The sequence below is a fragment of the Balaenoptera ricei genome, chromosome 1 (assembly GCF_028023285.1).
Source record: "Balaenoptera ricei isolate mBalRic1 chromosome 1, mBalRic1.hap2, whole genome shotgun sequence".
In the NCBI taxonomy this organism is placed as follows: Eukaryota; Metazoa; Chordata; class Mammalia; order Artiodactyla; family Balaenopteridae; genus Balaenoptera; species Balaenoptera ricei.
Window position 1 is genome coordinate 141,209,743 of NC_082639.1, and position 17,909 is coordinate 141,227,651.

The window sequence follows — 17,909 nt, forward strand, 5'->3', positions numbered from 1 at the left end:
GCAGAGTAATAGAACATCTTGCTTCCTCATCTGTAAAATGGGGGCTATAATTCCAATTCCAGAGAATTGTGAGGATTGAAGAGAAAATTAATACAAAACACTTAGCATGTAATAAGGAATAAAAATGTTAGTTTGGTGTTGTAGTTATCCTTGTTATACTTTTATTATTACTACTAAGATCCCTGGTTGTTATCACTAAGAACCATAGATACGCTTTGTATTTGAAAATTAAGATAACCATATAAATATCTCTAAACTGTTCTCTTAGTCTTTCCAGTTAACAGTGAAAAGTGTTCTCTATCATCTCATCCAGTATAATCATGTGAAGCCCTAAGTTGAAGAAATGGAATACTTGCTTGACCAGAGAGAAATCTGTTCTCCTACTATATTAACAAGAAGAATTTTTAAAAAATAATAATAGAGAATAAATTTGTTGAAGTAAAGAAAAGGTGGGGGAGACTAGATGGCTTTACTTTCTGAGAATTCACCACATTTCTGTACTTAGCACCAATTTGTACGTATTGAAATGTGTCTAGGGCATGCAAACTTGAAAGGACTGCTTGTTTGAGTGAAGTACTGCAGTCTAAGTGATACAAATTGGATGAATTAAAGTGGCTCTGGGGATTTGTACTTCAGAGCAGCTGAATGGTAGTGACTGTCAGTGCCTCGGCTTTACAGCAGTAAAAGTGAGATACAGCAGAAAATGTCCTGCTGAAAATTAGGTGGTGAAGTCTATAAAACACCCAGGTGCTATGTTGTTAGCAACTATATAAATGCAGGATGTAATTTTCTCCTCTTTGCTCTTGTCACTTTTCCTTTATAAAATTCTTCTCTACCTTCATCTTTAAGCTCTCATTACCTTTAAGGAATCCTCCAACAAAAAGTATGAAACGTCATGAAGCCTTTTTTTTTCTTTCATGTTTGCCATTTGTTATTAAAGGCCCTCTTGCTAAAGAGGTACAAACCCATTTCCTAATACTATTCCTTCCTTCCTATTCTGTTCCTTAAGTGTCTTCTGTGCCTCCTGTGGAAGAAGCATTCTCCTAATTTAGAATTCACAGCATGGAGAAATAAGTTATTTGCTTATTAACTCATTCATTAATAACTTGAGCCATGGACTTATCCTATTTTGTCATCATTTATGCAATGTAAGGGAAAATAGATGATAGCAAAGTGGATTCATTCACAGCAACACCATACACATTGAAATTCCAGTGACTTGAATGGGTGAACAAACATTTTGGTGTGTGTTTAATTTTCTATCATGCTTTCTTGAAATGTTTTTGATTTTTGAAAAGGTTTTTGAAGTGAACTAAAGAATTTCCTTTTGATAACAATAGAGCACTTGTTTCCTAAATATAATGTCAAAAATATTAATGGGGCCTGTGAATAATTATAATTGACAGAGCATTCACATTCATTCATGTTTTATAATTCTGTACACAAAATTACTAGGAATTGGCTTGGATTGCTATTAATGTGAAGTGTTTAGACATACTGTATATGCCATCTGACTGTATCTGTGAACATGTAATGTTTTTCTGGTCTGTCATAACTAGAGAATTTTGCTGTAAGAAGAATATTTTGGTTCCTTACATCATTGTCCACCAAATCGAAACTTTATAAATATCTTTCTTCATTCTGTTTATCGTTTGTTTTGAATTTTCTGAAATTACTTTCACATTGGTAAGGTTATTCTCTTCTTTAGATTTTGCCTCCATCTTCATCTAAGAGAGTAATAAATTGCTACTACCTCAGGGGCTACCGCAAGAACTAAGTAAGAGAGATACTAGACCCAGTGGTTAGCACATAACAAACATTTAACATTAACTCAAATTATCATAAAAATAGAAAAATATTTCTGCCTTAGACAAATTATTCACAAAAGGGGTACTTAAATAATTTTGAAGTACATCTTTTTCTCCTAAAAAAACGTATTTTTGAATCATCTCCTCTACTTAAAAAAAAAAAAAAAAAAAACGATTGTAACTTACTCTAAGTGATAGACATTATCAGAATTCATGACAGTTTTAGCTATGTTGTTTATGTTAAGTATATGCATGTATGACATGACAGTATATGAAATTTGGTTAAATGTGACTGAACAAAAAGTAAATATAGTTGATATTTATAGATATTTTATCATAATGACATTACATAATAGATACTTTTCTCATTTATTTGCAGAGGCTTTTAGAACCTAACCCTCAGTGAATATAAGCATTTTCCTTACTCTCTTTCCAAACATAATAATACTCTAGAATCATTTCAGTCACATTCATTATTCGAAATCCTAAAAAAAAAAAAAAATTAAGAAAGCGCCAATAAGTGTCTCTCCATAGTAGTTCTTTGTGACTTGTACCTTTGGATGAAGTGCATTTCACCAGGTGGTTTTTCGTTCAGAGTGAAAAGCCAAGTCCTTATGTGTAGGCCTACAAAGCCTACATGATCTGAGCATGCCTGCCCTAATTCCTCTTACGCCTTCTGCTATTATTTGTCCCCACTTACTGACAGCAGCCCCACTGGCCTCCCAGCTGAACTTTACCCTAGAAGCTCCGTATTGTTCTCCCTCTGTCTGCAGTCTCCCTCCCTGATAAATCTACAAGCCTGACCTCTTCACTTCCTTAAGTATTGGCTCCCACTCACCTTCTCAATGCATCTAGCTACCTATTCACTATAGTTACTGTAGTGAAATTATTGTTCCTACTCATCTCCCTTTCTCTGTCCTATTCTTTTTCCCTCCCTGAAACACCATTTGTTACATTGACTTCGTTATAAGTAAACTAAAGGCCATGAGCACACTATTAGGTCTGAAAGGCAGAATTGAGTTCTGTTTGTCAAATAGGCACATCTTCCACCAAAAGTGCCTTTGCCCTTATTATTATCTAGTTGTCAATTCCTTTGCCACACTTTTAAAAGAAAGCACACTGACATAGAAGAAAATGTGTATTTTGAGGAAATGACGTTGTAATAATGTATTTTGGATTTAGAGAGCCCCATTCTTCCAAAAAGCTAATTTTGGGTCAAAGCATATAAACTCATTCATCTTGTCTTCATCTCTGGTTGGTCTGAATAACCCAGTTTATTAATGCAGACCAGAGCAGGAAAGGTTGAAATGGCTTACACATTATCACACAGATAGTTGGTAGAGCTGCTAAGAAAAGCACCCAGATGTTCTCTTTGTTCAATACATCATCCTATGTGGAGCTGTATTGGAGGTTATCTCTCATTATTATAAGTTGTCACCTCATCTCAGTTCATACCCAATGGCAGAGGAAATGAAGAGATAAATTTAAAACTTAACTGGGCTTTTTATAACTTTTTTTGCCTTTCAATCTGAAGATGAAAAATATTATTTTTAGAGGGTGAGAAAGTGAACAAATTAGTTTTAGACCTTTATCTACCGAAACAATATCATATGCCTCTTGTCTTAGAGAGTGAGCATATTTTAAAATGACTGTAATTAAATATTGTGACTATGAAAGGAATATTAATTTTTACAGCAGGTGAAAATAATGCAGTAGTATGTAGCATGGGGTGGGTAGGGTAGAGAGCTGTCTAATTTTGGTCTGCTGGGACTGGTATAGATTTTCCATCCAAATCAGCAGAAATGTAGCTTTAAGAGCATAGTAGCAGCTTTCCTTTTTGCTTGGAGCTTTAAAGTCAAAGGTAGCTGGACCAGTTTAACATGCAGGCCAGCCTGTGACTAATCCAGCAAGTTGTTAATTCTGTTCTTACTGATGCTGCTCCCCTGTTTCTAAGTGGACATTGGTTCTTTGGGTATATGTTCTTCTCTCAGCTTTGAAATAGTTATGAATCTTCTGAAAACTAAGCAACCCTAATATTCAAAGACATCAGCAGATAAGTTGCACTGATGTGAGGGCTGGGAAAGTCAAGAAGTGTAGACTTCCTCCTCTTATCATTAGTTGATTTAGCTTATTTTGTTTCCTTGCTTTTCCCTCTTTAATGGCAATTGTTCAAACTTCAAAAATAATTTAATTTCTTCTTTTTGAACCCAGTGACATTCTTTAAGCTACATCAGAGTTGTGATTTTTTTTTCGTGATACAGAAAGAGAATCTAAAGATAAGTACAACAAAGAACATATTGTTAGGGTTTGAAATGTGGTTGCTCATTATAGCCAAAATAATTTCAAATAGCTAAAAGCACTGAAATATATTTACGTAATGAGTTCATATGCCTGAAAACTAAAATTAGATGTTTGGAAGACAGTAAGGAGATAAGTTTCTTTTTCTTCCTTAGCCAGAACATTGCAAATTAAGGAAAACTGTTTACTAGATCATTTTATCCTTGCTAATGGAACTTATTTTTCTCCCAATATGGTTTCTCCATCAATTATTCAGAGATTAAAATATATTGTAATATTCAATCTCATGTATCTTCTAATGATCAGTAATTATCAGAGGAAAGATGAGATCTCCTTCTACCTTCACCAGCCCATCCCCACCTGCCTGCCCCCCATATAGAATTGCCTGACTTAGATAATCACCCTTTAAAGTCATCTTCCTGGAGTCTGAAAGTCTTGTTGTTCAGTGTGCTTTGACAAACTGATTTGTTTAAATTCAGTGCTTTGTGCCATTCCTATGAATTTTAATTATAGTACCATTTTTTAGAAATGTGCAGTAGAATTCATGTGTGCCTAATTCTGAAAATGGCTTTGTACATTAAGGCTCATTTAACCACAGATGGTTAGAGAGAAGTTGAGAGGCAGTTATTGGTCATAATTTTAAAACACAGTAATAGCATGGAACTTTCTTGTACTGCAGGCATTTAAGACGCTGTGTTGTCAACCTCTCGGTCATTAGGCATGTTGCGATTTGGCTTATGTCTTACTGGTCAGGATGTCACAGTGAAGAAATGTTTAGTCATGGAAAGAAAATCAGTGTCCAGCACGCAAAGATAGTAATAGGGTAAGCACTCCCAATTGGATTTTCATAGGAGGGATTGATTTGTGTGTATTACTGGGTCTGTGTAAAATGGTGTCCTTTTGGCACTAGATGAATATAAATTTCAGGAAATGTTTTTTCTTCTGCAGATTAGTGTAATACAGTGAAATTTGCTGTAACTGAGGGGAGGCAGTGGTTGGGCGTCTGCTAATAGCCTGAAAGTAACTAATGAGGATGTGCAGTCGGAACAATTGATTGAATAGCTGCAGTCCTGTGTGTTGCTTTCTCGCTTGCTCTCTCTGCAAGCTGTAGAGAGGGAGGGGGAAGAGCAAGACACAGGGAGGGAGCGAGAAAAAACGCTTTCTCTTAAGTGGAAGTAGCACGGATCCCAGGGGCCAGGAGGCCAGAAATGGAAGTTTAAACTGCATCTATCTTTTAAAGGGAGAACAGCAGGAATGAAAATGTCAGTCTCCGGAGTCACGATTTACTCCTTATTTTTTAAGATCTGGAAGATAACACAGAATACTCTTTTTAGGATGTGTTTTTTTTTTTCCTTGTCCATGTTGAGATTATCTAATGTTATCTGAGAAGCTGGATTCCTATATGTCTGTCAGTTGAAGTGGAGATGGGAAGCAGTTGTGATAAAGGTATAATATGTATATATCTATCATCTGTGTGTGCGTGTTTATGTGCATATATATATGCATATATATGTATATCACTCTATAAAAATTTTTAAATGTAACCTTAATATAGTGTATAGTAATTAAATTGGAGAATACCACATCATCTGCAAAATCTGAAGCTTGTTAGGTCAATTTGAACAGATTTAGGATTCCAGAGTAAGATCTTAGTGAGGTCATATTGCCAGAACAAGGAGAAGCTGATCTATTTTTATATCAGCATAGGCATATATGTTATTTTATCCTAGCAGCAGCTTTTAGTCTTCTCATGGACCTTTGGCTGCAGGCTAGTGAATCATCTTATCTGCACAGAACTGAACTTTGACCCTTGTGCAGACACCATCAAATCATGTTCACTAGGCAAAATTTGTTCACAAGAATATGAAAATATTTCACTGGCTTATATTAACTCCTATATTGCTGACATAGAGAAGTAGATTCATACACTGAGATGCAAATATTAAGTGAACTTAGAGATATTAAACATAGCTCAGAGGAAATTACTTTTTATATGTACATAAAGATATAAGCTGTCACACTAAAGCAGATTCTTAACAGTGACCAAGTCTCCCTAGTGTCTTGATAATATCTCTTTAGAGGTAAAGAAACAAATTATGTAGAGATAGAATGTAATGTATCTTTAAAGCAGACTGATTTTTTGTGAGAAAAAAATCAATAATTTTACAGGTTAGCGAAAGATCCTAAATTTGTGTTTTTTATGATGTTCTTTTTTTCTTTTCCAGAGGTGCCAGCAGAAAGGTCCCCCCGCAGACGGAGTATCTCAGGGACCAGTACATCAGAGAAACCCAACTCTATGGATACTGCAAATACCTCACCCTTCAAAGTACCAGTAAGTGTTTCTCTTCTCAAAAAGAATACTTTACTTTTCTCCTTTCTTTTTAGAGTTAGAGACAGCTGCTAAGAAATCAAAACATTTTGTTCCTCAAGAATCTCTTTATCAAGTCACTAACTAAAACCTATCACAAGTCTATAAAGATGCTGGTAGGAATTTTTTTTTTTTAAAGGATGGCTTATAGTGTTTTTAGTGATGGAGCCTAAGCAGAGAATGATGAGACTCATAAAGTTGCAGAGCAGAAAATCAGAAAATTAGATTAGAAAATTAGACAGTTGTGAATTCTAATCCTGAAACCTGGCCCATGCTTTGCTTAAGCCATCTTTTAGATGACTATATAAGTGCTTAAGAAATACCGTGGAAGAAATATTCCAGTTAAAAATACTCCTTAAACTGACTAGGCAGTACTGAGAATCAATATTAAATATGAAGGAATGCTGAGATGGAAAGTCTGTAAGTGATCAGGTCAGCTGACTACCAGTTGCAGTGTGGACCTCTTTGATATAACTTGGAGTAACCCAGATTTTAATTCATCCATTTTCTTTGTTTATTGAATAAGAAATATACTTACTTTCTAATCATATCATTTTATTAAAATTAATTCTTTTTAAACTTGAAAAGAATTACATCCGTGAAGTTGGTCATTATTATAGGTACACTGGAAATCAGTATAAAGTAGAAATAGCCTTTTCTATTGGGAAAAAAAGGATTTTTTTTTCTTTTAATTCAGCCAAGTTAATACATTGTGTTCTTTATTCCAATATAATTTTTTAAAGTTAGGATGACCTTTTAAGTAGAACTGGTATTTTGAGATATAAAGCTGGCATTCACTTGTAAATTAACCAAAGTGAATGTTTTATTTTACATTAATCATGAGAAGCAAGATTTCCCCTTGTTATATCTAGGTGCCTTGTAGAGTTTGTGAATATCTATTACTGTGACCTTCAAATTTTTACAAATCTTCTCATTTTTAAAGACCACAAGCAAGTGTTGGATTAATATTCTAACCAAATTATGACAGGAGTTTTAAAATACTGGATTTCATGCCTTTTACTAAATTTCTTTATTCTAATAGACATAACTATCTATTTAAATTTGTTTTCATGAATGAAAAAAGCATCTTTTCTCTCCCTTCCCTGTCTTATTTTCCTGATGAAACCAATCAAATATAGTGAAACTATCTATCTATGTAAAGAGTTTGGTGAAAAGGTTTCAGTTAGAATTTGAGTTTTTCCTACCGTCATGCTAGAATAGAATGGTGAATACTTAATTTTATTTTTCTTTTAACATCCGTAACTGAAGAAGAATATTCTTCTGCATGTGGTAACTTTGAAGTACTTCCTATATTGAATCTGAAGTTCATGACTGGGCCTTTAAAATTTGAATTAATTAGCAATAACAATTTTCATTTATATTTAAACAGTAAATTGACAGCTAATTTAAGGTTTACCTTAATAATAAGACTAATTATTTTTGAGTAAAAGTAATAAAACAATGCTGCATATACATGAAGACTAGCACTACTCACAGACTACTTACTCAGGGATCGAACCCAGGTCCCGGCAGTGAGAACGCTGAGTCCTAAGCACTGGACCGCCAGGGAATTCCCTCATTTGTTATTCTTTTTACAATCTCGGCCACGTCATGGATTTAGAAATATTGAGGGAAAGAAGGGTCCCCAGACTAGCAAATTGCAGTCACAAAGCCCATGCACTTAGCTCTCTAGTAGAATTTAGCCATTCATAAGCCTTCATCTAGACAATTGTTTGGAAAAATAACCGTGCAAACACAATGACTGCAATTTTTTTTAATGGCAAAAAAAAAAAAAATTGTCAGTGATTAGAGGGAGGAGGCAGAGAAAATGAAAAACAAGGAGTCATAAAAACAATCTGAATTCATTTAGGATAAAGGCATATAGCCTTATACTTATTGATAGTCCTTAAGGGTACCATTGTATTACAGGATGGATGGTGCATAGTGCAGTAATTGAAATTGATAATAATAGTCCTGAATCATTAAGGAAAAGTGAAATTATATTGTTTGTACCAGGCTTTTTTTTAAAACTGGAAACTGTGTAATATTATGTGATATATATCCATTGAGAATATTTAAAATCTTAAAGATATGTGAAGCTTTATAAAAATTGCTATTCCAAAAAATCTGGTTTGTGAAGTTCCTCACTCCTTGATGATGCTGGATAAATAATTTATATTCTTTTAAGAGAAACCAAAATATGCTGGCTAAATGAGGCACTGCAGTACTTGGATGTCTGTGGAAGTATGCTGTATTTTTTAAATCTCCATATGATACCAATAGCTAATGTGACTTACATCACTTAAATGTATTGCCAGAAGAAGTATGTCTAGTTTTCAGATTAACACAAAATATTTTTGTAATAAATATCACAAAAGACTTTCTGAATATGGGAAAGCAGTACAAAAAGGAACCTAACTTTGAGATACTTAACTTTTAGTTACTTATATAGTACCTCTAAGATCATTTTCATGTTAACTTTATAAAGGGGCAGGGGTGAGATATAAGCACAAGTACTTGTGGTTCTAAGACTCAGGTGTCTTTGCTGTGGTGAACAGCAGGTTCACTACCCATCAGGAGGACCCAAAAAGGAGCTAGTTGTGGACTCTCCAAAAGGGCCTTATTCTTCCTAGATCTATTTTCAGGCTTATTGAGGGCAGATAAAATAGATTTTTAACAAGTCTTGATGGAAATTGTTGACAATGACACACTTAATGAATGCTTACTTTGGGCAAAGTATTGGTGATTCACCAATTGATATTGATGAGACTATTGATGCTTTCTTAGCACTCTACTTGGTACTGGGGAAACAGAAATGAACACAACAGAATTTCCATACAAGAGAACTTATAGTCTAGTAGCAAGAGACAGAAAAATGACCAGATTCATAAGGAGGTTGATGAGCATGGTGACACCGGTTTTTAACAATGCACTATGTAAGCTAAGGCTTTGTCAAGGAGCCAGTATTTCAGCTGTGTTTCAAAGGCTGAATGAAAATAGTTGAGAGGGAAAGGAGAGTATTCCAGCCTGAGGGAATAGCATTTTGGAAAGACATACTTCATAAGGTGACTCACACTTCAAGGGAATATGGGAAAGCATTTCCTGCTTTTCGAGGCAGGAATCGAAAAACGTGTAGGCAAAAATGGCTAGAGAGAGGGTGGAGAGGTAGGTTGGGGCAAGAATGTGAGTGGGTTTGTTTGTCAAGCTTAACTAAATTTTGCTGGCCACTAAAGCATTAAAGATTGGTTTAATTGAAATATTTGCCTTGGCTTAAAAGCTAAACCAAGTTATATAAATACTGGGACATATTGGTAAATTACTTGACTCTAACCTAAGTGACTCTTCTTGCTATCACTATCTCAACTCAGGGTGATAGGTAAGGGGCTATCATTCAATAGAAGGCCAGTCCAGCACCCACCCCTGGCTATCAGCTGACACTGCTGGTAGTTCTAGAGTAGTGGTTAGCCTTTGAGAGATCCCCAGAAGCCAGTGGGTAAGAGTTGTTTGTATCCTGCTGACTGCTGCTAGATAAGGCAGAAAGGATATATATCTTTGCATATCTTCCTTATTCCCCCAAATTTATATTTTCTAAACTTAAAATGGATAACTAGTAAGTAGTATATTCACGTATATTCCATAGTCTAATCCATCTTTATGCAGATAGTAGACAGCAGAGTCAATAAGTTTAAAAATAAGAACGTAAGAAATGAAAGAAGGAAGTCATATGGCCACTGAACCTATAGGTTAAGGTAAGGTCTCAGCTTTTGGGAATGTTTAAATGTATTTGTACTTTTATCTAATCATAGGCATAAGAAAAGCAGAGATGTGCAGGGTAGTTATTCAGTTCTTCCTCCACTCTGATTCCATGTCTCTTCACCTTAATTCCAATTGCAGTTATTTGTTTGTAGGTCTGTGTGCCTCATTAGACAATAAATATCTCTTCTACTTAACTTTTTTTTTAATTGGAGTATAGTTGCTTTACAATGTTGTGTTAGTTTCTACTGTACAGCAAAATGAATCAGCTATACGTATACATATATCCCCTCTTTTTTGGATTTCCTTACCATTTAGGTCACCGCAGAGCATGGGGTAGAGTTATCTTTGTAGCTACCCCAATGCCTAACAACAGAGCCTTGCACATAGGAAACACTCAACAAGTAATTGTTGAGTGGATAAAATATAAATGAATTATCTAAGAACCTGAATCAAGTGACTGTGTTTCACACTTACTCTCTTGGTATTACAGATGATGTCTCTAGTCAAGTGGATTACTAAACCATTTAATAACCACTAAGAGATCGTTTGGAGTAAAGGAGTGCACCTGTGCAAAATAGTTACCTTTTTTTTTCTCTTCAACAAAGAGAGATCTTAATTTATATTTGGAATCCAGGGCTATGATATTTTATGTATGTAGTGTATACTCTTTCTACTTAGGTTGGGAAGTGAAACTAGGTAGGATTCTTTATTTAATGATTTATCTCTGTGGATATTTCTTTGAGCCGTTTAGGTGTCAGACATACGTATAAGCTTGCAATGTTTTTGCAGATTTGAGTTTTGGCTATTAGATTCTTCAAGAACAATTTTAGTCATTTGAATAGTTTTTTGCCTCTTTTTAAAGATCCTATTTTTCATTTTTTTCTTTAACATCCTGCTAGACTTTTTGCCTTTGTCATATTTGTGTTTTCCTTTAAATAAAATATCCATTGTATGTTTTATATATTGTTAAAACTACATTTAAATGATGTTACAAGAGTGACTGGGAAGGAATGAGTAAACTAATGAAAAGTTATCCAGGTACTTAAATTTAATTCAGAAAGGGAATATGCTAACATCTTGTAGTTGTATATATTTGTTTCACATTGCCTGAGTTTTTGCAACAGGCTTCTTTCTTTAATATTCTATTTATAAAGTGACTATTGATATTTATGATTTTTGTATCACTTCTCCTTAGACGATGCCATCAATTTAGCTTTGGCTGAAAGAAAGCTGCTGTGTTCTGGGCCAGGTGCTTCGCTTAGTGTTTTCATTTCCATAACACAATGGTCTGAGTTGGCCTTCCCTGTGAATGTAACACAATGCAGTCGCAGCTGCTTCATTTATATTAGCCTTGAGCTTGGCTCTGAAAGAATTCAGGCACTAAAATATATGCCAAGACAACCAGAATGCAAATTTGAACTAAAGCAGTAACCGACTATTCCTATGTAACCCTCCTTGTGTTCTTGTCACAGTGACTCCTGAGCATTCCCAATCAGACATACTAGGTACAGAAGACTGTCAAAAGATGGAACCTTTGCATAGTTTTTAGAAGAAAGTAAAGCTTTAGAGGAATAAATGTAGACTAAGTTAAATTCTGTAAAAAAAAAAAAAAAGCCAAAAAAACAAAAGTAATGTTACATCCTTTCTTAAGTATTGAGATATCGGGCTCAGTTGGTATTAGCCATTGTTTTGAATAGAATCCTCAATAAGATCTTTGTTTTTCCAAAGTAAACAAAGAGACAGAAAGCTTCGTGCCCACTTAATAAAGACCAGAAAGTGTTCATTGTCTAAACCAGTGGTTTTCAACTCTGGCTGTACACAAAAATCATCTAAGGAACTTCAAAATATACTGCTTCCTGGGCTCCACCTCAGACCAGTTAAATCAAAATCTCTGGACTAGAGCCCAGTCTTCTGTATTTTTTAAAACCTTTGCAGATGATTCAAACATGCAACCAGGGTTGAGAACTATTTGTCTAAATGAGTGGTTGAAGTATTAGGAACCCACTTAGTCAATGTATTGCCTGTGGACATCAGTGCCTTCTTTTGTACCTTCAAGTCTGCCGTAAAAAACTAGCAAGTGAAGTTTCTCAGTGGCATGCTATCGCTCACAAACAAGTTGCTGTGTTGTATATTAGTTGCCCTTCTGAGTGTTTACCACAGTCAGTTCAGATGACCTGTCTAATTTTACAAAATACTTGCTTTATTGTGGCAGAGTGACCTCTGACCAGCCTAAGAATCTGTTTTAGCAGTAAAATATTCAGTTTGAATTCATAGCACCCGAGCTACAATCCTGTTTCAATTTTTACATTCTCATTACTGTTGTATTCCAGGACACTTAAAGTTCTTTCCTCTGCTGCTTAAATATTCTTTATTCATCTTTCTTCTCTTTCCTGACCATCTGCATGGAGTTAAAATCCATAGTAGGATTACCCTTCAGTGATACCTTTTTCAATAAAGAGAACATTTATATTCATATATGTATGAATACATATTCATGTTATATGTCTATCAAAATAATATAATAAACATAGGGATGCCAGAAAAGAAAAATTATAGTCTGAAGGTATTAAATATTAACTATACCTCTAAATCATTTTGTAATCAGAACGGGTGTAATTTTAAAATCTTTTAATGATAAATACCCCAGAAAATATAAAATTTGGAGGAAACAAAAAAGGATTAAGGATACATACAACCCCTTAAGGAGGACAGAAAGCAGATAGCAAATACCTGGAGGAAAAGAGAGCAGGCATGGCAGGGAATATTGCCAAGATCCTAAACTTGAAAGAATCAAAGAATGATGGAAAACCTCCTCAATCTATGGTTATTCCTAGAAACAGGTTTGCAATAGTGCTAACTAGTGGAGATTCCAACTTATCCTGCCCAGGAGAAAAGGGCTGTTTGAGAGAGAGGGCAGGATGAACTCAAATGTAGTTCATTCTTAAGGATAGTGTACTCTAAGGCCATCTCCTCAAAGCCAAGATATTTTTCTTCTGTTTTAATGGGAAAGTAGAGGCTTAACTCCTTTCATATCACAACCAGAGATAAACGTTTTGAAGGGCTAATACCCACTTAGGGGAGCATATAGTTAACCACTAAGTATAACTGATATCAGATGCTATCTCCTTTCAAAGAAGTTAGGAAGTTAGAAATATATAAAGGAAACCTTGCCAACTTCTTGATTTGCTACGGTTAGCTGTACAGAAAGGTATTTTTGTACTTCTTAGCTATACCTATAGTCAACAAGGTACAAGCATTGCTGGTGAACAGTAATACCCCTGAGGTGCCTTCCTACCATCAGGCCATTTAATTTTATAACCAATGCCAGTACCACTCCACTGGATCTTTAAATGGTTTGTTTGTTTTATATTAAACATCTATGAATTTCAATTTATCATTTACTTATTTTTTAACTGAAAACTAGTTGATGTACAATATTATGTTCTTTTCAGGTGTACTGCATAGTGATTTGACATTTGCATACAATGAAATGGTCCCCATGATAAGTCTACTAATGATCTGTCCCCGTACAAAGTTATTACAATATTATTCACCATATTCCTTATGCTGTATATTATATCCCTATGGCTTATTTATTTTATAACTGGAGGTTTGTACCTCTTAATCCCCTTCCTATTTCACTCTCTCTTCTCTGGCAACCACCATCTGTTCTCTCTATCTATGAGTCTGTTTTTCATTTTGTTTTATTTGTTTGTTTTGTTTTTACATTCCACATAGCAGTGAGATCATACTGTATTTGTCATTCTCTGTCTGACTTTATTTCACTTAGCAAAATACCCTCTAGATCCATCCATGTTGTCACAAATGGCAAGATTTTATTTTATTTTTTTAATGGCCAATAGTCTAATATGTGTGTGTTACACACAAACATACACATATATACACATACATACCACATCTTCTTCATCTATTTATCTAGCAATAGATACTTAGGTTGTTTCCATATCTTGGCTATTGTAAATAATGCTGCAGTGAACATTGCTGTACATATCTTTTCAAATTAATGTTTTTGTTTCCTTCAGGTAAATACCCGGAAGTGGAATTGGTGGCTGTTATGGTAGTTCTACTTTTAATCTTTTGAGGAACCTCCATACTGTTTTCCATAGTGGTTATACCAGTTTGCATTCCCACCAACAGTGTATAAAGGTTCCCATATCTCTACTTCTTTGTCACCACTTTTTATTTGTTGTCTATTTGATGATAGCCATTCTGACAGGTGTGAGGTGGTATCTCATTGTGGTCTTGATTTGCATTTCCCTGATGATTAGTGATCTTGAGCATCTTTTCAGGTGTCTGTTGGCCATCTGTATGTCTTCTTTGGAAAAAAAATCTCTTCAGGTCCTCCACCCATTTATTAATCAGCTTGTTTTTTTCTTTGATGAGTTGTATAACTTCTTTGTATATTTTGGATATTAACCCCTTATTGGATATATTGTTTGCAAATATTTTATTCTATTCGGTAGACTGTCTTTTTGTTTGTTGACGGTTTCCTTACTGTGCAAAAACTTTTAAGTTTGTTGTAGTCCCACTTGTTTATTTTTGCTTTTGTTTCCCTTGCCTGAGGAGACAGCTCCAAAAAATATTGCTAAGACTGATGTCAAAGAGCATACTGCCTATATTTTCTTCTAGGAGTTTTATGGTTTCAGGTCTTACATCTGGGTCTTTAATCCATCTTGAGTTTATTTTTGTATATGGTGTGAGAACGTAATCCAGTTTGATTCTCTTGCATATAACTCTTCAGTTTTCCCATTTATTGAAAAGGCTGTCTTTTCCTTATTGTATATTTTTGCCTCCTTTGTCATAGATTAATTGACCACATAAGCATGGGTTTATTTCTGGGCTCTATATTCTGTTCCATTGATCTGTGTGTCTGTTTTTATACCAGTACCATACTGTTTTGATTACTGTAGTTTTGTAGTATAGTCTGAAGTCAGGGAGTGTGATTCCTCCAGCTCTGTTCTTCTTTCTCAAGATTATTTTGGCTATTCAGGGTTTTTTATGTTTCCATGCAAATTTTAAAGTTATTTGTTCTAGTTCTGTGAAAAATATCCTTAGTATTTTGATAGGGATTGCATTGAATCTGTAGATTGCCTTGGGTAGTATGGTCATTTTAACAACATTAATTCTTCCCATCCATGAACATGGTATATCTTTCCATCTGTTTTTTTTGTCCTAAATTTCTTTCGTCAGTGTCTTGTAGTTTTCCAAGTACAGGTCGTTTACCTCCTTAGGTAGGTTTATTCTTAGGTATTTTATTCTTTTTAGTGCAATTGTAAATGGGGTTGTTTCCTTAATTTCTCTTTCTGACAGTTTGTTGATAGTGTATAGAAATGCAACAGATTTCTGTATATTAATTTTGTATCCTGCAACTTGACTGAATTCATTGATGACCTCTAGTAGTTTTCTGGTGGTGTCTTTAGGATTTTCTATGTATAGTATCATGTCATCTGCAAACAGTGACAGTTTTACTTCTTCCTTTCTAGTTTGGATTCCTTTTTATTTCTTTTTCTTGTATGACTGCTGTGGCTAGGACTTCCAAAGCTATGTTGAATTAAAGTGGCAAGAGTGGGCATCCTTGTCTTGTTCCTGATCTTAGAGGAAATAATTTCAGCTTTTCACTGTTGAGTATGATGTAAGCTGTGAGCCTATCATATATGACCTTTATTATGTTGAGGTGTGTGTTCCCACTATGCCCACTTTCTGGAGCATTTTTATCATAAATGGAGTTGAAATTTGTCAAGAGCTTATTTTGCATCTATTGAGATAATCATGTGATTTTTATTCTTCAGTTTGTTAATGTGGTATATCACATTGATTGATTTTCAAATACTGAAAAATTCTTGTGTCCCTGGAGTAATCCACCTTGATTATGGTATGCAATTTTTTTAAATGTATTGTTGGATTTGGTTTGCTAATATTTTTTAAAACATTTTTTTAAAAATATTTATTTATTTATTTATTTTTATGGCTGTGTTGGGTCTTCGTTTCTGTGTGAGGGCTTTCTCTAATTGTGGCAAGCAGGGGCCACTCTTCATCGCGGGGTGCAGGCCTCTCACTATCGCGGCCTCTCTTGTTGCGGAGCACAGGCTCCAGACGCGCAGGCTCAGTAGTTGTGGCTCACGGGCCCAGCTGCTCCGTGGCATGTGGGATCTTCCCAGACCAGGGCTCGAACCCGTGTCCCCTGCATTAGCAGGCAGATTCTCAACCACTGCGCCACCAGGGAAACCCTGGTTTGCTAATATTTTATTGAGGATTTTTGAATCTGCGTTATCAGTGATCTTGGCCTGTAATTTTCTTTCTTTTTCTTTCTTTCTTTTTTTTTTTTGATATCTTTGTCTTGTTTTGGTATCAGGGTGATGCTGGCCTCATAGACTGAGTTTGGAAGCATTCCTTTCTCTTCAACTTTTTGAAGTAGTTTGAGAAGGATAGGTGCTAATTCTTGTTTAAATATTTAGTAAAATTCACCTGTGAAGGCATCTAATCCTGGACATTTTTGGGGGGGAGTTTTTTAAATTACTGATTCAGGGAATTCCCTGGCGGTCCAGTTGTTAGGACTCGGCACTTTCACTGCCATGGGCCCAGGTTCAGTTTCTGGTTGGGGAACTAATATCCCACAAGCCACACAGTGTGGCCAAAAATAAATAATTTAATAAATTAATAAATTAATCAATAACTGGTAATAGGTCTGTTAGTATTTTCTATTTCTTCCTGATTCAGTCTTGGGAGATTATACGTTTCTAGAAATTTGTTTATTTCTTCTAGGTTGTCCACTTTATTGGCATATAGTTGCTCCTCTTAGTCTCTTATGATCCTTTGTCTTTCTGTGCTGTCAGTTGTAACTTCTCATTTTTCACTTCTGATGTTATTGATTTGAGCCCTACCTCTTTTTTTCTTGAAGAGTTAAAAGTTTATCAATTTTTTTTATCTTTTCAAAGAACCAGCTCTTAGTTTCACTAATCTTTTTTATTGTCTTTTTAGTCTCTATTTTATTTATTTCCACTCTGATCTTCATTATTTCTTTACTTCTCCTAACTTTCAGTTTTGTTTGTCCTTCTTGAAATTTTCAAGTTCCTTTAGGTGTAAGGGTAGACTGTTTATTTGAGATTTTTCTTGTTTTGTGAGGTAGACTTGTATCACTATAAAATTCCCTCTTAGAACTGCTTTTACTGTGTCCCTTAGATTTTAGATCACTGTGTTTTCATTTATCATTTTTCTCCAGGTATTTTTTAATTTCCTCTAATTTCTTCAGTGACCTATTGGTTGTTTACTAGCATGCTGTTTTTGGAGTTTTTTTCCCCTAGTGGTTGATTTCTAGTCTCATACTGCAGAAAAGATATTTGATGTGATTTCAATCTTCTTAAATTTATTGAGAATTGTTCTGTGACCTAGCATGTAATCTATCCTGGGGAATGTTCCATGTGCACCTGAAAAGAATGTGCATTCTGCTGTTTTTGGATGAAATGTTCTCATTATATACCTATTAATCCATCTCGTCTAATGTTTCATTTAAGGCCAGTGTTCCCTTACTGATTTTCTGTCTGGATAATTTGTCCACTGATGTAAGTGGGGTATTAAGGTCACTTACTATTACTGCCTTACTGTCAGTTTCTCCCATTATGTTTGTTAATATTTGCTTTATGTATGTAGGTGCTCCTATG

General features: G+C 34.9%; 1 protein-coding gene across 3 annotated transcripts in view; it reads left to right on the top strand.

Annotated features, from left to right (window-relative positions):
- RASAL2 (RAS protein activator like 2) overlaps positions 1 to 17,909 on the top strand; it is a 395,365-nt gene that overhangs the window by 292,828 nt on the left and 84,628 nt on the right. For all 3 annotated transcript variants that reach the window (XM_059937207.1, XM_059937197.1, XM_059937215.1), the window contains one exon: positions 6,332 to 6,438. In XM_059937207.1, the coding sequence (XP_059793190.1) occupies positions 6,332 to 6,438 (107 nt within the window). The remainder of the gene's footprint in view (positions 1 to 6,331; positions 6,439 to 17,909) is intronic.